This window comes from Cnephaeus nilssonii (assembly GCF_951640355.1).
Source record: "Cnephaeus nilssonii genome assembly, chromosome: 5".
NCBI classification, from domain to species: domain Eukaryota; kingdom Metazoa; phylum Chordata; class Mammalia; order Chiroptera; family Vespertilionidae; genus Cnephaeus; species Cnephaeus nilssonii.
Genome location: NC_137076.1, coordinates 55350140 through 55373563, shown reverse-complemented (window position 1 = coordinate 55373563; position 23424 = coordinate 55350140). Strand labels below are relative to the sequence as shown.

Below are 23424 nucleotides of genomic sequence, written 5' to 3'. Positions count from 1 at the left end.
TAGAATTGCCATGTGACCCAGCAGTTCCACTCATGGGTACATACCCAGAAGAAATGACAGCAGGGATTCAAACACATACTTATATGCTGACGTGGATAGCAGCAATATTCACAGTAGTCAGAGGGGAAAACAACCCAAATGTCCATCAACAGATGAAAGAATAAACAAAATGTGGGCAAGTCTCTCTATCTGGTGAAAATAAATAAGGTCTTATGTTCTAGGAGGTGGCAGCAAAGACTGAATTAGCGAGCGCTAAACTGCTCCTCCTACGGGAACGTGAGGCTCTCAAGAGCCACCGGCTCTAACATTTTCATCAACTGACCTACACCTACTCCCGTTTTATGTGTACTTCTGTTAGCGACACCTTAGTAACACATACTGTTGTTTCATTAACTTGAACTCACCGCCAACAGCACTAACTCATGCCTGACAGAAGCTTACCTAGCGCCTGCATTTTTCCCTAAGGCGCGTCACAGCCTCTTGCCCTCGGAACCCTCGACTTCAGCACATGCTTGGGAGTTACCTTCCACCGGGAAATCACCAACAAAAAGCCCAGCAATGCAAACCTATGGTACTAAGTAGACCGTGAGAAGGACACTTGTTTACAACGTGAGGGCTGACACGGGACGGCAGTCTCAGCTGAAGTGCGCAGGCTGCGCCGCGGAAACGCACTGCCTCTGTGCAGGCCTGCAAACGGCCCCGAGAGTGCTGCAAGGGTTGACTTTGGGTTACAAATAAATGTAGACGGAGGCCGATTCCTAAGTACAAAACCTGCCATCAATGAGGACCCACTGTAGATACATACGATGGAATAACATTCAGCCACTAAATGAAATCCTGGTACGTACTCCAATAAGGGTGAACGCTGAAGACGCACTAAGTGGAATAAGCCGGAAGCAAAAGGACACACGTTGTCTGACCCCACTTACATGCAGTATCTGGAACAGGCCAATTCACAGACTAGCGGTTGTCAGGGTTTTGGGGTGGGGGGGAATGTGGAGTTACTGCTCCATGGGATCGGAGTTTCTGTTAAGGACGATGCAAAAGGCCTGGAGACGGACAGTGGGGAGGGTTGTACAGCAATGTGAATGCAATTAGCACCCCTGCACTGTACACTTAAAATGATTACAATGGAAAATTCTGTTACACATGTTTTATGACAAACATGTATGCGCTAAATGAAATTAAATGGATCACTTTAATCTCCTGTTAAAAAGAAATGGAGACACACTGGACGACACCAACAGCCTCTTGCCCTCACTTCTTTGTAAAGAAAATACCCTCCTTACTATGTTTTTCTTTTGGTTTATAAGCCATATTTTAAAACAGGCTTATTATTTAGCAATATCAACTAATTACTGAGGACAACAAGTAAATTAAAATGTGCACATCAGTTGTTTGGCCGCACTTCATGCTTTTGGTGAAAATTTATGCAGTAATAGGATTATTCTTTGTAATTGCCAAGAGAAGGGTCACCTTGAGAGCCAACAACTGACGCTCCTGATTTATCTTGGAATACAGCTGCCGGCAGGTCACCCTGTTTGGGTGAACCAGTCCTCCCAGGTAAATTAGCACTGGTGCTATTTCAGTATCTTGGCACTCTGTGTCCACTTTTAGTCTCCTCCATTGCTTTTGTTTCTTTGATCATCAATCTATTTCTCATCTGCTTCCTTCCCCACTGAACACCCCTATTTTCATATCTCCGGGGAGAGCCATCTGTTGGAATATGGCTGTGGTTCACTTCATCATTCAAACGTCCCAGTTTATTTTCTGTATCTCTTGACCCAACAAATACAAAGCAGCACTGCTGGATAGACACAGAGGAAATGTGCTCATGTGGAATACAAACAGCATTAACATGTAAACTTAAAACATAGGAAGGAATTCATGGCCAAAGGAAAACCAACCGCGATTCTTTCAATCTTTGAAAACGCATCACAAAACTAACACTTTGGCTTCTCACCAAGCAGCCGTACCGCGGTCACAAAAGAACCACTACATGACTGTACACAGAGGTAGGTGCTTCTACAGTCACACTTCCTAGAAATTAGACAGCCTGAGTGTAGATCCCAAAAGCGGCCGTTTTCTATGAATCGTGGCTTTGTACCAGTCAAGCTTTTGGAGCCAACTGGATCATCTTTCTTTTGGGACAATTCCCACATGCTATTATGTGAAATTTATATATACTGATTTATACATATGCAGGCGTGTGCATGATGGTTTGGTAAAGAGTAATTTTTAAATTCTCAAATGACAGCTTTTTTTTACTCTTAAAAAATGCAAGAAGCAGTGGATTCCTTCACAAACATACATCTGTTTAGAAATCATAAAGACATTAAAAAAATAACACTGCAGTCTGCTTTATGAAGGCTAATTAACAGGTACTCACTCATTAAAGACCAGGTCTGGTGCAAAATAGAGAAATTGGCTGTTCGTGTGTTTGTACGACCTCCAGCTCAAGGCGAAGGACGATAGACACATCCAAGAATACTGGATGAGGGTAATTTGGTCCTCAAGAGGCAAGTTTTTAAATCCTGAAGGACAGAACAATTAAACACAGAGAAACACTTAGCATCTGAGTACATTCCAGGAAGAAGCTTCTTAAGTTAACCTCCCAACAGCCACCTTCCTCTAAGACCCCAATCCACGTCACAGGCCTTTACAGAGCACCCACCCTGGGCTTGGCCCTGTTTAAGGCTTCATTTCAATTCACTCTTAGTTCTCAATGAGGGCGAATAGCCAGGGCCACTAAAACTGGGGAATTCAGGGCGTTTCGCTGGATGATGGTCTAAAACCCGTGGTTAGACGGAAAGAATCTGTATTAACCTGTGAAACATCTTTATCGTACTCCCAGTTAATAATATTAACAGATAGGGTAATTTAATAACCATCAGCTACTGCGTTATCTGCAATTAATGTAGCTTTTACTCTTCATGAGTTTGCGGTGGTTGAACAAGCATTATTCCTTGCTTCCCATAGTCTGGGATAACACTGGACTAAGCACTCTTGGCACCTGCCCCCCCCCTCCCCCCGTCCCACAGGCCTCCTTTCTGGGTCTCAAGCTCTTCTTTTGCTCCTTTTCCCAGGCCCCGTATTCCCAGTGACATTAGGCTCCTCTTCAAAAAACCCATCACCGAGCTTTCCCCAGTCTGCATTCCTATGGCTGTTGGTTGGCCAGAGGTCCCTTACGAAACTGCTTTGGGTAAATGTACTGGGATATTATGACAGCAATTCTAAGTGATGTTTCTGTAGATTAATGGGGACCTTATTAATGAAATCCTATGGCATAAAAAATGACTGAAGTAGGAATTTCAAGGACAATTTAAAGGGTGCTGGAGGTAAGATGTTACTTTTTTGAAAGAACAGGTTTTCAGGGGCTCCTACAACTTCATGGACAGGTCTTGCTGTACTTGGTCTCTGGTTAGATCAGCCTTGGTTACAAGCTGCTAGCAACAGGCTGTTACGCTTTCATGATCATCTCTCTGGGATGGCTTTGCCATCGCAATCATCCACAGGAAATGTGCGACATACTAACAACGGAACCTTTAACTCTAACTGCTCAGGAGAAGTGAGCAGAATTCCGCGAGGCACTTGTTCATCGGGTAATTTTAAAATCCGCTCCCAGGATTTAAGAGAAAGCCAGCTCTGATGACTCTGTGGGATGTGGTGAAGGAGGCTGCCCTGACCTGTCCAGTTCAGGACAAAGACCGTGGAAGGAGAGGCAAGCCTACCTGGAATTACCTTTGCCCACTTCACGACTTGAATCATCTGCTTGCCCGCCAGGCGGTTCAGCGTGGAGAGCAGGCTCTCGGCCGTGTCTGGTTTGGAGCTGTCGTAGCCTGCATACACAATTTCGGGCTCGATGTTTCCTAGGACCAGCCCAGGGGAGGGGGTGAGTGCGCGTGAGATTGCGGAGAGCTGAGGGACCAGGGCCGTGTTGACAGAGGGCTCCTTTGCAGGGGCGATGTAGGTCGTCCCTTCCTCGGGGCTCTGGGGCGGCGGGGGTGGGGGCGGGGGCTGCTGCTGCTGGGACTGCTCCTCGTGAATCCCTTTTAACTTTCCCAACTTCTTTGACTTCCGGGCTGTATAAAAATCATAAGTGATAAGAGCAAATTAAAATTACGAGGAGGGATATACACCATATGAGGTAACTTACAATCAAACATTGGTTTATATAGAGTGGGGCAAAAGAAAGTTTACAATTGTTCGTGTGGAAAATAAAATGATAATTAATAAATAACAATACAAGAATAAACTCTGCTTTGCGTACTGGCAACTGTAACCTACATTTGCCCCACCCCTTATTGGTTAAAACATGCCTTTCCTCTAAAGATGACTTACGATACTAACAGAAAGAATATCTTTTTAAATATTTTGGGAATACCATGTCCTAATGCTTTATATAAATGAAACAATTTAATGACTTTATGAGTAGGTACTATTCTTAGTCTCATTTTATAATGAAGAAACTGAGACCAAAAGGGTTATGAGATTTGCCTAAGATCGCACAGCAAGTACATGTAAAACAGAGACACAAGCTCAGAGGGAAGGGAAGGCATTTCATAGGTTAATAAATGACATATGCCTCAACTAAGCCTTCCGTAAGTCCGTGATTCCCACTTCCTATCCACTGAAGAGTTGCCAGCAAGCACTAGGATGGCCCGACTGCGCTTGTGATTCTCGTGCTGTCCCTGCTCCCTCGGGTCAGGAGTTTCTTTGGTGCTGCTTCCGCTCCCTGCTGTGGTCGCTGCACAATCACCTGCTTATGCAGAGTGGTTATTTTGTGCAAACGCTGCCAGCCCTGCATCCCCAGCTCTATGGTGGGCGCAGAAGCACAAATACTGGATGTTCCTCCTCTGTTACAGCCCCCTTGGCACCCAGGGAAATGCTGTACCTAATGCAAGTGATTTATATATTTCCACAGGATGAATGGGAGAGCAATCAACCCCAAGTCGACGTAACAAAGGGGAAGAAATGAAATATCTGGATGATTTCAAACTGGACAGCTAAGTAATGCACAGGAACTGATGCCACACAAAAAATCAGGTGCAAGTTACAGCAATACACACAAAATACAATCTTTAAAAGTCTGTTCCACTCTTTGTTTTTAATATAAGTAAGGAATTCACATAACATACAGCCGAGAACTAAAACATACCATAATCCTACATAAGAATCCTACTTTAGATTTTTAGGACAAGTGACCATATATATGCTCTGATGTACTCAGAAGAGCCCTGGTTTATGCCTGTTTCCCCAGCATGACTGATTATCAATAGTGCCCTGCTTACTCCTAAAAGTGACAGATTTTGGTCAATCGATCAATACTGTGCTCATCTTCATTAAAACCAAAGAAATAGTGCTAGCTCTAATAGCAACTGTCTTTCTCTCACACTCCTTTCAAGGTCATTATTGTTAAAATAGATAACGGAAATGAAGGCGTGAGAAGGTGGAAGGGGATACTGGCAGGCAGATGGGAGTGTTATGGGTAGATGGCAGGTGGGTGGGGTGGGTGAGTAGATAGGGAAGATTAATGAATAGATAAAGAGAAGAGAAAGCCCAGAACTTAGAGATGTGGTAATAACTCAATTTCCAATTGGAAGGTTTTCCATTTTTTAAAAGAATTTATTTTAAAATCCTTGAAGACCCAGACAACTTCTACTTAGTTTAACATATGTGAGGAATTTACAGGATATAAATGTAACACAGTATAGAACTATGCCACACCAATGAACTTGATTTTAATAGTAACTATTCATGTTTACAATTACAGCCATTAACATTTACCACATTCACCACAGAAACACTTACCAATTCAGATAAAGGCCACTATCCAACAATAGAAGCATTGGCCACACATTCATTAAATAATGGAATGGGCTTAAAAGATGAACAAGCTATAATTCCTATTTTTAAGGAGTTTAAAATCAGCAAAGTAACTTTAAAATTCCAATAACTTCAAATTACTTCATTTCTTATAGACTGTCCCCTTGGATAAAAAGTTGAGGCAGAAAAATCTGATTTTTTTTTAATGAAAAGCAGATGTGTCAATCTCATGCATACTAATGAGAGCTGCGACAAAGTATTGTCCAATAGCACTGAGCATACAGTAGGTAACTAAGGTGCGTCTGAAGAAAGAACAAAAGAAAAAAATAGCAGCTAAATGTTCACCCTCTCCCCCCCCCCCTAAAAAAAAAAGGCAAAACAAAGGAGAAGAAAATCACCAAATATGTAGATAATCCAAAATGCTGGCCAACTGATGACTCTGGAAGAGCTTGGGAAAATCCTTAAAAGCATATCCTGGTCATTGGGAATCAGATACCTGGAACTGCCCTGTGTCACATAAACCTGCCGTAAGCCTCGACTGATGCTCACGTGAGAAATGGGGCCAGCAGGGCTTCCCTCCCCTGTCTCACAGCGAGCCAAATGGATGAGAAAAATAAGAACCTGTTGAAACTCATTACAAACATCTGAAATACTATTTCAATGTTACTTCCATTCTTTCCCATAATTTCGCAAATATTAAGAATGTCCCCATTCATGAAAATGTCCCCACCTTGTATAAAACTACATCTGATAATAACCACAATTTGACTGACTAGAAATAGCTCTGGGTGATATTCTCAAATTTTATTAAGAGTGATATTTGCTTGCAAAGTAATGATAAAATTCACATTTGTTTAAGGCCTTAGGTCTATAATGCTGTGTTTATTCTCATGGCCTATTTAAGGTCAGTGCAATGAAATACTACGAAAAAAAAGACCCTTAACATTTCCTCTAATGTTATAAACTGTGGCCTGGAGCATAACCTACTGAGCAGATTATCAACATTCTGTTTAGCATGTCAGTCATATTTAGTTTCATGCTGTGGTTTTATGAATATATATGGGGCACTTGGAATTGAATAATAATATGTATTTACTTAAATACTTCAAGGCAATACGTACTCTCAGTGTGCAGACTCTTCATCTAGTATCTTTTCTCAGAGCATGGAGGTAAGGTTACATATTAATTATACTTATATTGCTCCAGGCAGCCTTCCTAGAATGCTTGACAGTCCTATACAGTTCTTCTAACACCTGCTGTATTCTAGAATTAAAGCTCCTGGAAGTTGATAAGGTCTTACGTATCCCTACAACATTCTCCATGATGCTTATGGGTACTCAATAAATGTTAGTTGACAAAATTTATTCCATTTTCAAATTTTAATAAACTGTTACATATATTAAGTATTCGTTTACTTCCATATAGGAAACCTAGGCAAGTTTCTGAGATTTTGAGATTCAATTTCTGAATTATTAATTATTCTCCCCTTTCAAAGGGTCTACTGAGCAATGATCCATTTGTAGAGTTGTTACTCATAAAATGCCATCACTAAAATAACATTAAACTAAATGTACTGGGCACTTAGAGGCTCAGCACACTTCAAAACTGTGATTAAGTATATTATTTCCATTTTACAGGTAAGAAAACTGAAGCACAGAGAGGTAAGTCCTCCTAGGCGACAGCCTGGGCTCAGAGCCTACAGTCTTAACCTCTATGCCATGCTCTCTCTTTTAATCCTTTCTCTTTATTTAATTTGTATTTATTTACACTTTAACGTTAGCAGGGGCTTCAAATCCAACTGTATAATTAAGAAGTTTGCTAATTACACAGGAAAATCTTTGGCCAAAGATACTCGACGAGCAGGTTTCCATTATCCAAAGCAGGAGTGAATGCAGGTTTTGGGCCTTATCCCTACCTGCCACCTTCCTTAAGTGTGGAGTTAATCGGCTTGGGCACTCATGCTCCCAGGTGGCCAGAGCCACACTTCATTTCTCCATTGCCAGCCACAGTTGTGCGAGGGTGCGTGTATGGTGTGCATTAATATTTATATGACTAAATGTCTCCCAGTCCCACTTACGCCTGGAGGAGTCGGACTTTTTCTGCCTGGATGCTATAGTCACTACTACATGGGTAGTGGCTGCCCTCTGTGGCTAAATCCTTAATTACTGGCAGCATCTTGACAGCCAGTTTCTCCTGGCCTTGCTGGGTGGCAGAACTGCACTGACTTCTCATGAATTGTTCCTCTGGAGCTGTGGGGTGGGGAGGCCCTACTTCCTATCCTGCCGACATGCAGAACAACCAGCTGCGAGCATCTGGTGGGACCCTATAAAAATTGTGGCAAGCTCCCAGTGGGATCTCCAGATGCACAAAGGCCATGAACGTGGCATGACAACCCTTCCCTTTCACTTTGCTCCACCTCCTGAGGCTGATATGACCCAGTACATACCCTTCTGACAAATTACTGGTGTGGTAGGAAGGCGGCTGACTAGAAACTATATCATTCTTGCTTCCCTAGGAAAATGACGAGACCAACAGGGTTCTCGTGGTACTTCCATCATAACTTTCTCAAGTGTGTGCAATTAAAGATCCTTTAGATTCAGCAGCAGGGAATCAGCACAGATTTTTTTTTTTCTTCTGGAGTAGAATAAAACACTGATATGGAATGTTTTCAATCACAACATTTCACTGGAAAAAGTTAAAGTGAGAGAGAACTCTTGTCATTTTAGACATACTTCCTGCCATGTCTTGACATTTTAGGTCTTGGCAGTAATTATAATGAAGAAGATATATGGATGTTATATGAAAACACGCATATTCCTGTTTATGGGCCAAATGTAATCACTGGCTGAAACCCACAGGCCAATATCTGCATCCACCCCTTTCTTCTATCTTCCACAGCCCTTCACCCAGATCCTGAGTTCCTACTTTCCATGTCCTCTTCACTTGAGGACTTCTCTTTGCCTTTCTACTGCCAGAGGCAAAATACTCCGCGAGTTCAGGAGACAACCAAGTATTTTTGTCATGAAACCAAAGGAAGGAATGTCATTTTTCTACAAATTTACTTGGCTTTGCAGCAAAACTTCTCTCATTTGTACTAATAGCAAAAGGGCATCTATGGTTCTCCAGGTAACACACACCACAGAACTGGGGTGGGAGTCCAGGGGCACACTGATTCAGGAATAATTAATGTCTCGATTGATAATACTGAAGAGGCACTGCCATTGTTTAGAAATACTCTTTGAGAGGTTAAGAAACTTGAAAAGAGGGCGTTTTAAAAAGAACCTCTAAATATTCTTAATCTACATTATGTAACGAATTAACAGGCATTATTGATTTTATTAGCATAGAAAACATGCGCAGGCAACTCAAACCCAACCTTTGACTTCTTTAAAAGACATTGCACACCACACATACACAAAATGGTAAACTATATGAGGTGATGAAGATGTTACAAATCCGCTTGATTGTGGTAATTATTACACAGGCATACTTATGTCATAATATGTTATACTAGTACACCTGAAATATATCCATTTTTATTTGTCAACCATTACCTCCATAAACTGGGGGGGGGGGATGGGGGGGGGGAAAAGACATTCTAAATTAATGGATCTCCATATATTAAATTTTAATGTGTATATAAAGATATTCATAGGTACCTTTATATCTTTAATAAAAATACTTTTGTTGCTATTATGGTAGGATACATCTGTCCATTACTTAGCACATAACTAATGTCTACCCACTGTGTAGACAGTGCCCGGTTTTGTAAGCGGTGCAATGTTGAGTAACAAGGTCTGTACCAGAGATCCCAGCCTCAGAGATGTTGGATCAATACAGAAGAAAGTCATTGGGTTTATAAAGGTATAATATGTTGTAAGTCAGTGGAACTAACAATATATCAGAGTCAGACAATGGCAGGGAGAAGAAGTTTTATCTTCCTGGGAGCTCACACTTCCCTATATACCTCATATTAATTCTCACCATGCCCTGGTTTGCTTTTGCTGTGATTCAGATCACACTGAGGGCCCATGTGGAGACTGGGCCAGTCTCCTGAGTAGGAATCCACCCAAAGTAATGACACCCCCAAGGGGAGAATCTGTAAGACCTGCAGCCAATCTGAGCAGAGAGGCCAAAGGAAATCTTAGCGAGTTGCAATAGGTCCACTGGTTTTGCAGAGAAAGTAACGGTTCTGGAAGACAATCCTCAGTGACGGATCCTGATACCTTCCCTGCTGGAGACAGGGAGTCAGAAAGGGGCAAAGGCAGCATGCATCTGCGAGGTACTTCTGGGGCTAGACAGGTAATTACCGTGATTGCTTTTATGGTATTCATATTTTCTGTAATTATATTCTTTTTTTCCCCTCCTCTAATACTTAGCAACCTTTTTTCCTCCATTTTTTTTCCTTTTAATGCCAATCAGACTCAGGAATGTGTGCACACATTAGAACGTGTGTGGGGAGGGTTCCTTTGGGCCAGGGTTTTAATTATTTTTTTTAAAAAATTTAAAATATCTTTTTATTGATTTTTAGAGAGAGAGGAAGGGAGAGGGCAAGAGAGATAGAAACATCAATAAGAGAGAAACATCACTGATTGGATGTCTCCTGCATGCTCCCACTGGGGATCAAGCCTGCAACCCAGGCATGTGCCCTTGACTGGGAATTGAATCGGTGATCTCTTGGTTCATGGGTTGATGCTCAACCTGAGCCACTCCGGCCAGGCAAGGGTTTTAAAGGTGAGACAACCTGATTCTGAGTTCTGGAAAGGCTGGGATGGCATTAAACCAAGAAAGAATCTCAGAAGAAGAGGAAGCAGGATGCCGAGAAATGGCCTCTTGGTGACAGCTTCTGGGTGACGGAGAAACCTGCCCGAGGTTTCTTCCACCGCAGCCTTAGCTCAGTTTGTATTAAATCAAGAGACGGCCACTGGGCTGAGCAGGAATTCCAAAGCTCCGCCTGGCAGCGCTTCTGCAGAACTGCAGGCCGAGGCGAAGCAGAGGCCGCTGAGGCCTCCTGCGTGGGCAGCAGGTTTGTGACGCGGCCACCGCCCACGTGGGCCTCGCCGTTGCTGTGCCCATTTCCACCTCCAGGAAACCTCGGAAGGGGGCAACAAAATGACAACCCCCCACTCACAAAGCTCTGGACAAAATGATGCTTATGGAAGAGAATCGTGAAAAAAGATGGACTGACTTATCCTAGTGCAGAAGGGGAGGGATATGAGAAACCAACCAGCAATTTCAAAAATGTCAGGCATTTGCCAAATCATGGTGAGCATCTCTTTTCTATCTCCACTGAAGTCAAGATAAGATATAACGTGTTCAAAGGGCAGAAGATGGGATTTAGATCAGACACTGGGATAATTTCCTCCAAGTGTTCTGGAACAAGTTAGAGAGAGCCTGCAATGCATTACTGGCAAGAACATGTAATATCCTCTTCTAAAAACGCTAAAGTAGTAGGGGGACAGGTATCCTGCCTGCCTGAGTGCGGTCCTGCCCTAAGGCAGGAGACTGGGATGAAATGAGCTACTGGGATCCAGTGGCCTACCATGGGAGTAAGACCTCCAAGGTACAGCCCCGCCTTTCGTTGTTTGAAAGGAACTTCTGTAGTTCAGGAATACATTCCTTACACTTCTAAGTCTGGTAGGAGACAATTTTAGAATATTTTTCCAAAATGTGTTCAAAGAGCAAATACTGGGCTCTCAGATTGCATGCCAGGAAGAATGTCCAGCACCATGGAAAAAACACCCCCACCCCTCACCCAGTCACTCTGCCTTTTTAAATAAATAGTTTCACCACTATAAGTTACAGGATTATTTTCTCAGTTCTGTATTTAAAATGGTTTCTCCTAATCCTGAGATTATATAATTTTATTAGTGGGAACAACAGCAATAATAAAGAGCTATTATTAACACAATTTGTATATCATGGGCTATGACAACATCTTTTAAAAATACCTTCCCCTTTAATCCTCCTAAGTGCCCTAGGAAGTAGGTACCACTGTTATCACCGCTGCACAGGGTCCAAAGAATATACTCACAGTTACTGTGGTTGAGTTAAAAGAAGGTGATTTATTGTAATGATATGGAAAAAATAGAGAAACCCCATTACATTTAAAGATGACACCTAATCAGAAGGTCCAAGGGGGTGTGAACAGGACCTAGAGCTCAAATGACTTCTAAATGATCAGCAAGGTTACCACTGGATCACCTCTACTGAAGAGCTTAGTCTTTTTAATAGGTGCATAACAACCTGTACCAATGGATGTTTTCTCTCTAATTCCCTGGCACAACAGTCAACTTCTGTGTACTCGGGGGCTACTGCTGTATAAGATCACCTAGGCTTTTTGCTTTTGCTCCTGTTATGACACCTTAATTCTGATGGGAAGAGAAACCAAAGGAGGCAGAAACCAAACCAGTCAATCTGTATAAATAACAGAATATATTTGGGGAAGAACTTGCTACTTATGATTAAAAATAAAGTTTGTAAGCTCCACTGCAAATATTAGTTGAGTTCTTCAGACAAATATATAAATAATAGAGGCCCGGTACACAAAATTCGTGCATGGGGGTGGGGTGTCCCTCAGCCCAGCCTGCACCCTCTCCAATCTGGGACCCCTCAGTCGGACATCCCTCTCACAATCCGGGACCACTGGCTCCTAACTGTTTACCTGCCTGCCAGCCTGATCGCCCCTAACTGCCCTCCCCTTCTGGCCTGTTTGCCCCCAACTGCCCTCCCCTGCCAGCCTGATTGCCCATAACCGCCCTTCCCTGCTGGCCATCTTGTGGTGGCCATCTTGTGATGATGTGGCGCGAGGGCATGATGCCTCCTAGGCTTTTATTTATTTTTTGTTAATCGTCACCTGAGACTATTTTTTTCATTGATTTCTAGAAAGAGTGAAGGGAAGGGGGTTGAAGAAGGGAGACAGAGAGAGAGTGAAGGGAGGGAGGGAGGGAGGGAGAGAGAGAGAGAGAAACACTGATGTGAGAGAGACACATCAATTGGTTGTCTCCAGCACACACTCCCGCACAAGTTTGATACCCAGGACTGGGTATTGAACTTGCAACCCAGGCATGTGCCCTTGACAGGGAATTGAATTCAGTGTGCAGGTGGATACTCTAACCACTGACACTGGCCAGGGCAGACATATTTTTAAAACTCAATGATAATTCTTTAGAAAATAGAGTTGACCCTTGAACAACATGAGTCTGAATCACACAGATCCACTTACAAGCAATTTTTTTTCAATAAATATATACAGTACTGTAAATGTAATTTTCTCTTCCTTATGATTTTAATAGCATTTTCATTTCTCTAGCTTACTATATTCTAAGAATACAGTATATAATACATATAACTTACAGAATATGTGTTAACTGACTGTTATTGGTAAGGCTTCTGGTCAATGTTAGGCTATTAGTAATTAAGTATTTGAATAGTCAAAAGTTATATGTGGATTTTCAACCTTGCAGGGGGTCAGCACCCCTAACTCCTTCATTGTTCAAGAGTCAACTATACAAATTACCTGCTTTGTAAATGCCTATTCTTTGGGATTACCTATACTATGAGTATATGTAAAACAAGACACAAACAAGTAAGCCAAAAAAAGAGAGAGAAAAAACCTTAATTTAGTTTTATAATATGTTTAAAATAAGGAAAATACACACTATGAAAATAGTTGTGGCCGCCCAGCAAAAGGTCCCTCCCTCAGTTAAAAAGTTAATTCTTTAACAGCTGCAAGAGCTGCTTGCCCTCCTGGCATATGTTTGAGCAGAGAATTTATTACATGGAGCACGATCTTATTGGCCATGCAAGGTAAATAGTCTCATTAAGAATGTTTTATGAAGAAACATTACTGTTCTAACAAGGTCAAGGGGTGAACAAGGCATGAGAAAGAGTCAAAAGGCAGTGACCCGGAACTAGACCAAAGCACCCAGCTTAATTTACTGTGCCTTCCCAAGTCCAAGTGTGATCCTCCATGGGCTCAGGCCGAAATGAACTCCTCAGATGCTGGAGCACAAGCTGGGCAGGAAATCTCCCCCAACTGGCAAGTGGGCTAAGCAGGACCTCCCCGTAAGCAGCACTACATCCATAATGTATTTTATGTCAGAGTTTACATATTACGAGGTTATTTACACTAGGTAATGACATTTTTCTTTATAAAGTTTCAGCAGAAGACTCCTTAAATAAGCTCTTAAAGAACGCCTAACATATAATGCCTGACCATCTGTGCGAACATCACTTTTTAGGCCTGTTTCAATTATTCTGTTTTTCCCTCTCAGCATTTGCTGCTACTTTACTGCAATGGTTTCCTCGTCTTGGTCCATTTAATTCTGTCCAGTGACCTTAGAACTTGGACGTGTCTGATAATTCTAACGCAATGAAGGAAACTGCCTAAATTCAATTTCATGGTTTTTTTTTCTGCTTAGTATTTGTGTACATAAGAAATAAAAACTATGGCATGGAATGAAAAAATATACAGACTAGTTTTATCTCCAATACCAATTTTCTTCAAAATATTTCATACCCCTTATCTTGATATTCTTTTGTAAAATAATTACTTAGAGCTTCATCATTATAGTTTTAATTTTTTAAAAACTTATTTAAGAATATATTTGATATAAAATCAAATCAAATTATAAGTCATGATATTTATATGAAAATTAAATTGACTAGGTTTTAGTTGAGATTACCAATGTTGAGATTATAACTGAATGTTAAAAGTTATTCAAATTTTTGCTTAGGAACGAAGAAGAACTGGTGAGCCAGGAAACCACACATAAAGTAATAATCCCAAAACGTATTTCTCACAATTTGTATGATACAGAAGATATTCTGTATTTCTGTGTACTATTACTCTAGTATTCAGAACAGTTTCCAAAAGCAAGACAAAAGAAGCCAAGCAGAATTTAAAAAAATCTTCATGTTAGAAGCTAACATTAACATCAAAAAGGACGTGTATAATAAGCACATGATGCCACTCAAGTTGGGGCGGGGGGGGGGCAAGCGGGGAGGATGGTAATTAAGTAGGCATGGGGAAAAAGAAAGGTCAATGTTTATAGTTTTTATGCATTTTAAATAAATATTACTGCTTTTTATTTTACTTTATTTAAAAACTTTTTATCCACATTTTATTTCACTGACATTATTAGAACGAGTCTAAATTAAGAATTAATAGCCCTAACCGGTTTGGCTCAGTGGATAGAGCGTCAGCCTGCAGACTGAAGGGTCCCAGGTTCGATTCCTGTCAAGCGCATGTACCTTGGTTGCGGGCACATCCCCAGTAGGGGGTTGGCAGCTGATCGATGTTTCTAACTTTCTACCCCTTTCCCTTCCTCTCCGTAAAAAAAAAAATCAATAAAATATATTTTTTTAAAAATTAAGAATTAATAGTAGCCAATGATGCATGTACTTTGAAAGGTTATTTTTCTAGGCTGGGATCTCTTTGGGATACAGGTTGACCTGCTCTGGAAACTCCTCGAGAAAGCTGAGCCAAACCAAATGGCTTTTTTTCTGAATCATGGCTTTTTCTCCTGCATTTGCTTCTCGTGTTTTCATTCTAGCTTTTCTCTGTACACAGGGCTGGTACTGAGACATCTTGAGGCACTCTGGTGATGTCCGGTGTTGGCAGGTCCCAGGTCACTGCCCAGGAGGAGCCTTCCCCGTGGCCTGGCGGTGAGGAGAGCCACGCCCGCGGACTCCCTGCCTGACCCCTCAGCTCTGGTGAGAGGGGACTGCCGCGCCTCATGCGGCCTTCGGCCTCCCTCCAACTGCCAGAGCTTCGGGGACTCCCACAAAGCCTAGTTCGGCGCAGCAGGCTGAATATCATGCTTAGAAGAATATGCTTTCCATTTAAGTTTCAAAAGTATTCTTCAAATTTATATTATTTAGTTACATGAAAAAAAAAGGTCCAAGAGAGAATTGAGTTCTTAATAAATCGGATGCTAACTCATTAAAAAGAGACTTTTAGGAGACGTAACCATGAAGTCCTTTTTACTTTCAGTGTCTGCGTTTTTCTTTCCCGTATGGGATGGAAACAGGTTTAGATGGAAACAAGTCAGCCCTCCGTCAATGCTGGGATGAGCCGCCCCGGGGAGGGCTCCTGGAGACGACTCAGTAGTTCAGGAAGGGTAACTGGGCCATTTCTGAAAGTCTTTCTTTGGGGAGAAACTCCACAATTCACATTGAAGACACCGTTAATAACTTTCAAGTAACATCACATTTACAATAAGAAGATTAAACAATAACAGTTACTTGTTTCTTCTCACAAATTGCTATTAGTATTCTGCTTCTGTCCCAAAGATAGGTTTCCCTTCCTTTAAAACCAGTCTGCTAGCATGCTGTGATTTTAATACTTGCATACATAGCTCTGAAGAATGAGTGTTGCCTTTTTAAAATTTTTTTTTGGTTTCTGAGAGGAAGGGAGAAAGAGAGAGAGATAGAATATCACTGATTCAAGAGAATCATTGGTCAGCTGCCTCTGACACGCCCCCTGGGGATCAAGCCCGCAACCAGGGCACGTGCCTTGACTGGGAATTGAACCATTACCTCCTGATTCATAGGTCCATGCTCAACCACTGAGGCACGCCAGCCATGCCCCATAATCATTCTTAACCTCCATAAATGAATGGGGATGAAATCCCTGTATAGAATTTTTTTTCTTTAATGGTATTTTGTTTGGGCCCATAGTTAGGATTAGAGATTCCCTTTTAGAATCAAATATTCTCCCTTTACAGATATGATAATAGAGAACAAAGATCATAAGACCCTGCACAACATAATGATATACTCTGTATTTGTTTGTTTTCTAGATCATCAGGCTTAGAACTTGTCTAAGCATTTTGTTGCATAGCACACAGTAGGTGTTAAATAGGTGCCTATTGAATGAATGGAAAGAAAAGTGCAAATAGACAAATACTATATGAATGCTTTGCTGACCTTGCATAACTGGTTGGATTACTGTGATGACCATTCTCTAACAAAGCTTTTAAGAGTAAGAGAGAGAGAGAGAGAGCATATTAGGTTTCACTCCAAATGCCAGTGAGCCAGGCTAATCTACCTGCAAAACAAGGCTCAACCCAGCCTCAGTTTGATAGCGGGCATTCTCCAAGCAGCAGCAAGCCAAGTCCAGTCCTAGAAGGCAGGCAGCCCTATCACTTCTGACTCTGAGAGAGTCTAACGAGAGATGGAAAAGGGAAAGGCTAAAAAGCAAGCAGCTTTTTACCCCTTTGACTTCATAGAAGAAGCATACTTTAGAGAGAGAATCCAGGGAAGAGGCACTCTGCTGCCTCCTTAATCTTAGGATCCAGTTAGTGTCACAGAATTGGACACGTCAGCATGGGACACTTTGTGGGTGGAATGACAGGAAACATACTTGCCCTTGACCCTGGCCCATCCTTGGGGAATGGGTGGGGATGCAAAGAAAAGCTGTGATCTTCTCCTGGCCCAAATCAGTGTCATCAACTCAACATTTTGATAGCAACAGTGTGAGCAGCCTTCTAGAACCAGAAGGGACACACACCTCTCTCTCTCTCTCTCTCTCTCTCTCTCTCTCTCTCTCTCTCTCTCTCTCTCCCCCCCTCTCTGCCTCCCTCTCTCTCTCTCTCTCTCTCTCTCTCTCTCTCTCTCTCTCTCTCTCTCTCTCTCTCACACACACACACACACACACACACACACACACACACACACACACACACACAGTTTAATGTCCTCATTTTAATTCACAGGAAATAAAGTTCCCAAAAGATAAACTGGCTTGCCCAGGATTCTCACTGGTCGAGATGGTATATGCACTCAGCCTCATCATTTCGAGTTTAATGGCCTGTTAGTAGTGCCAGGATCAGAATTTTTATAGACGATGGGCTTAGGCAAACCTGTGAAAACACATTTGGTCAATGAAACATTTGTTTCTATTTATTTACAGCAGGCTGGAAGGCATTAGATGGAAATTATGAGGGAGAAGCTAAAGACCTCTCTCTAGGCTATCTGACAACCACTTTAGTATCTGTTTAATTTGGTGTAAACACAATGCCATCCAAATGGAATTCCAGCTTTCTCAAAATAGTTTCTTTAGGAATACCATGAGAAGTGATCAAAGTTGGATAACAAAGTTATCATGACTCTTGGTGGCAAGCTGGTTAGCCGACTGCTGGTGTCTGTATGACTGTTAGTTGTCTTACCTGTGTAGAAGGTCATCTACATTTTTGTAATTACAGCAGAAATGATACACCTTAATAAATGACCCAATAACTGCCATGTATTATTCTAATTTTAAATTTCAAGAACACGAGCTGCAGACCTGACTACCAAAGCCCCGTGATTTCAAGTCGTTACAGTATAACACATGGAATGTCAGATGTGAGCTGAAGCCCCTGAAGGCAGGTGCCTGCATCAACATTCAGTAACAGGCGGCATGTGTAGGAAAGGCTCCTGTGTACCTAGCACTGCCCTCATCAGTTTGCCTTCATGATACAAGTACACGGCATTCACTACTATCTCCAAGGAGTTTTATGGTTCAGATGTTCAAAAATCAAATTTTTAATCTGTTATTTTCAGGGACCCACTATCAACCAGCTTCTTATGGGGAAGACATATAGTTTATTATAAAAAAGTAGGGAAAAGAGACTAGAAAATTTGGGGAAGAAACACTTATCAGATATACCATGAAGTTAACTGGAATACTTACAAGATCCAAATATGGTTATATATAACTTCAAAGCTTTATCCCTAAATACATGTTACTTTATTATTTCTCCAAGTATGAATAATTACTAAAAGCTATGCATATTTTAAAGGCTTAATAAAAGTAATGCTTAATAGAGAAGTTCAACTAATAAAAGACTTAAAAAGTGAAGACAAGTACAGTGCCAGAGATTATGAAACAAAGACTCTCCTGCCAATTCTCTGTGCTCCATGCCTGGTCTTCCTTAGAATTATCTGGGGGCCACCCCAAATCTAGATGTCAGAATATCTACAAATGGAGCCTGCAGGTCGTCATTTTCAACCAAGTCCCATGTGATGTCCCTCTCTGCATTCTGAAATAGAGAACCAACCTGAAGATTCTGAATGAGATTACAATAAGGGGGAGAGACAGAGAGACCCTGGAAAAAGGTTATGTTAAAAAAGGATAAGGAGGTAGGAAGGGAAGGAAGGAAGGAGTTATAGACAGGGATAAAAATATCTTCTACACCAGGGTTTCTCAAACGCATCATTATTGACATTTGGGGCCAGATAACATTTGCTGGGTCGGTCCTCCACAATGTAGACTATTTAGCAGTGTCCCTGGTTCTCTATTCCCTAGATGCTAGTAGCATTTCCCACTCCAAGTTGTGACAACCAGAAATATTTCCAGACTTTGCCAAATGACCCCCTGGAGGTATAATGGCCCCTGACTGAGGACCACTGGTATCTGCTAAGGAAGTTGATAAAAAGAAGAAGCCTAAGCTAGACAGATAATTAGATCCCTAGACTTACATTAAAAAGAATAAAATGAGAACTGAAATAAGAAGCATAATCATTATGCTCCTAAAGTGAGTTTCCTTGATAGCAGAAGTCATAAACTGGAAAGTGAGCTAAGGATAATTTAAAAACTTCATTTTCATCTTTCAGAATTTGGCATATTTCATGCAAAAATTTGTATTTCTCATAGCTCAAAAAGAAATCTTAAAATCTGGCAATATTCGCCTGTTTTCCCCAATGACAACATATGGCTGGAGCTGAGAGGAGCCCCTCCCTATAGATGCAGCCCTGAACTTTCCCCCTATGCTTAACAGACAGGTGAATTCTATCTAAAATTCCTTATATACGTCATCAGTGTTGTAAAGGATGAGAACCTATCCATATATTTGAAATTTACCTTTAGTTTCCTAGAAATCCAAATCTCATGATCAGTGCCACACTTTTTAACTACAAACATAATTTACAGGCAACACAGGCATACACATAGAGCACACTAGAGAAGGTCCCGAAGTGTGGTGTAATTGTAACTTCAGGTTTACAATTCACTAGTCACAGCCAAGGACTGATGCTACCACACCCAAAGGGTGTATGTACTGACCGACAAGTGCATATCCTGTATGTTATTACACTCATAAAAAAAATGAGTCATGACTGCCTGATTTCAACATTCCCATTTTAAAATTCAAGCTGGGCTTCATATAATAGGCTTCCTTACTAAGCACCCATTAAAAGGAATATGTGTTCCTGTGATGAAACAGGGCCTTCCCAAAGCTTAATCTTTCTTCGCCTGTGTTGCTGGCACTGTTCCCCAGGGTCGACTTCCTGCTGACACCACCTGGAGGGAAAGAGGTCCACACCCCTAGGTTTACAGCCCATTTCTTGTCTTTGGAAGTTGCTCCCTTTTCCCTGTCTCAGGAATGGTAGCCCTGCACCTAGCAAATTTCAGTGTTCAATTAAACATGATGACAATCTGAAGAAATTTCCAGGTGTAAACTGCACAAAGTTAATTCAATCATGAATGTAGTCTGACCTGCGAGGAATGCCTGAGTGTGGAGGTGATGAGGGTTCAGTGATGTAGGCACCTATTCTTTTTTCACACGGTGAAGGTCCTAAAGAGCCTCCTGATGAACATTCTCCTTTTTCAGCTGGTGGGATTCTCTATTTCGCAGAAATAGGGCTGGATTACCGTCTTTGTGTGGATGGTCATGAACTCAGCAATGTTTATTTCCACTTTACTCAATGGGCCACCCAAACATGGGCTGAGCTTTTCTGTCAATCTTGATGAAGTTCTTGGAGAGACAGGTTCTTCTCTCACCTGATCTGCATATGTCCTTTGGCTGTGACTTTGGGTTACAACTCTTCTGGAGACCATGGATTCCACTGATTTTGTTAATAATCCTGTTAAAAGTGTGGCACTCCACTAAGCTCTTCAACCAAATATTATTTTAATCCTTACTCCTTTCATTTCTCTTCTTTCCATTACCTCCTATTTATTTTGGAGGCTCATTCCTCCAGCCCTTTAGAAGGTCAACTCATCCTAACTTCCCTTGACCTTGAACTTGATGCTTCACCACAAACCATCAGACCAGGGCTAGAATTCCCACCTTAACAGCAGCAAGAGCTATCCCAAAATGCCATTCTCCCATTCTGGTGACAAAAAATGCAGTTACATAAGCATAATCCAGAAGTCCAAATGTTACTTTAAATTACTCATCAATTAATGAAGAGATATACAAAACGTTGTCTGCAATATATTATCATTTAAGAAGTTACCAAATTTTACTATATTAAGTCAATATTAAGATCAAGACTCTCTTATATGTTTTGGAAACTGCACCTTCCTGAAGATGGAAAAATAGTATTTATACATGAACGTTAAAAAATATCACCCTTGGACTCTCTTATGGAACTACTTTTGAAATGAAGTCCATTATGCTTTTAGTAACTATATAACTAAACTTAAAAATTTTAGGTAAATTCAGCTTAGTAATACATGAGCATGGTTTAACTTCATGTTCATTCTTTCATTCAATAAACATTAAGCATCTACTTTCTAAGTGCTCTAAATATAAATACAAAAGAATATCTCTGTTCCTGAGAAATTCAAAGACTACTTGGTAAGGAATACCTATAAACGAATAATTATAATAAAACATGGTAAGTGATACAATAGAGGCTTTGGAAGCACAGAAGAGGTACTAATTAACTTCCTCTAAGGAAGTTATAAAAAGCTTTATAGGAGAAGTCTTAATAAATTATATGCATGCGGAACACCTTAGGGACGGAAAGCTCTTCCCACTGTGTAAGTCTCATCTGTGAGGAGTGCCTGACTGTGGAGGTGATGAGGGTTTTGAGGCAGGTCTGGAAGAGCTGATAGAAACTCAGCCCAGGGGAGGGATATGTGGTCCAGGTAAGAACTGTGAGGACAAAGGCACAGCTGGAAGCTTGTGAACAAGACACCACAGTGGCTTTAGGAACAGGAGGGGTGGGGCAGGGATCAGGAGAGAGGGGGGTGAGGTGACTGAGCATACCACGGTCCCAAATCAGAAAGGCATCCCAAATGCCAGCTTGGCAATATGTTTTCTTGAACATAGGTCATAGTGTGATGGGCAAAATAATGGTCCCCCAAAGACATTCCTAATCTCCAGAACCTGTGAATGTCTTGCCTTACAAGGCAAAAGGGACTCTGCAGATTTAATTAAGAATTTTTCACGTAAGGCAATCATTCTGAATGTATAATCACAAAGGTCCTTGTAAGTGAAAGATGGTGCAGGATAGGCAGACGTGGAGAAGAGACAAGAGAAGCAGTGATAGGAGCGATGCATTTAATCTGGCTATGAAGATGGACGGAGAGGAGCCAAGCAATGTGGGCAGGCTCCAGAAGACAGAAAGGCAAGGAAATGCATCCTCTCCTTGAGACTCTACCAAAACAAAAAAACAAAAACAACAAACAAACAATCGAAAAAACACAGCCTACTGACACAATGGTTAGAGCTCATTTTGACTTCTGACCTCCAGAACTCTAAGATAATAAATTTGTGTTGTTTTAAGCTTGTGGTACTGTGTTATAGCAGCAATAGGAGGCTCATACCCATAGGAACATGGTTGGCTCCCTCTCAGCCTTCCTATGTCTGGTGCAGATGAGAGGCCTTTGCTGTGCCTGACGAAGTGGGCCCTGCCACTCAACCAGCAAGCTGACTTGACAGAAGCTGCCCACATCACTGGGCCAGAGAAAGCTGTGGGCGGGAGAAGCTGCTGACTGTGCAGAGGGCACAGCGGAGCCGGTGGCCTAACTAGTCAGTCTCACAGGATGATCCCATAAGGAGCTCAGACCCTTTTAAGGGGAAGGGAGCAGGTAGAGCTGGAAAGGGAGAGGTGTGGGAGTTGAAATCAAACCAGCATTGTATTCACTGCTTTATGTTCGGTCATAGGGTCCCACTTATTTTCAAATAACCTAAGGGGAGGCTTCTGATTTTATTAAAAAAATAAATCAAATATTTTTAGAAAAATCAATATAGTAGATATAAAAGCCTGTTTGGGAACAGGGCAGCCAGTGAGCCTTAGAGTAAATAAATAAAGTTAAAGCAAGCTCTTTTCAGTTTTATTTTGAATCTGTTTTTAACTCCAGAGTATTTTAATCAAATGTCTTACATAACATTGTAAGCCTGATAAGGACTTTGCTTTAACCATAAAACAACTAGAAAGCCAACGACAGTGTCACCATTAACATTCACTGAAAAAGTGACCCACGCCATCTCTACTGGGTCCATTTCTCATCCTGCTCTGAAGAACAAACAGTGTGGAGGAGAAGAGACCCATCCTGACGACTTGGGAGACACAGACTTTTCTCTTTTCCTTCTAACCCACTGACTGCAGGCATGAGAGAGGACACCCAAGGCGAGGGTGAGGCCCGGGGCCCGGGGCCCTGTGTGTGTGTGTATGTGTGTGTGGGGGGAGGAGGTGGCAAGGTGTAGCCCTGGCACCCTTTGCTCTGCTCTCCCCTCTCCCCAGTGGATACAAATGTCCACACGCGTCCAGGGTATGAGGTAGGGAGAGCAAGCAGAAGTGGGTACACTTAGGGTGGCATTTCTAAAATTGCTTCCTCTTTTATAACAGATCACAAACCTCTCCAGGGCCCCCTTCTTT

At 41.7% G+C, this 23424-nt stretch overlaps 1 protein-coding gene across 4 annotated transcripts in view; it reads right to left on the bottom strand.

Annotated features, from left to right (window-relative positions):
* Nucleotides 1-23424, bottom strand: part of NR3C2 (nuclear receptor subfamily 3 group C member 2) — a 301554-nt gene that overhangs the window by 47843 nt on the left and 230287 nt on the right. For all 4 annotated transcript variants that reach the window (XM_079771260.1, XM_079771257.1, XM_079771258.1 and 1 more), the window contains exons 5-6: nucleotides 3732-4082; nucleotides 2390-2534 (exon numbers count right to left, since the gene is read on the bottom strand). In XM_079771260.1, the coding sequence (XP_079627386.1) occupies nucleotides 2390-2534; nucleotides 3732-4082 (496 nt within the window). The remainder of the gene's footprint in view (nucleotides 1-2389; nucleotides 2535-3731; nucleotides 4083-23424) is intronic.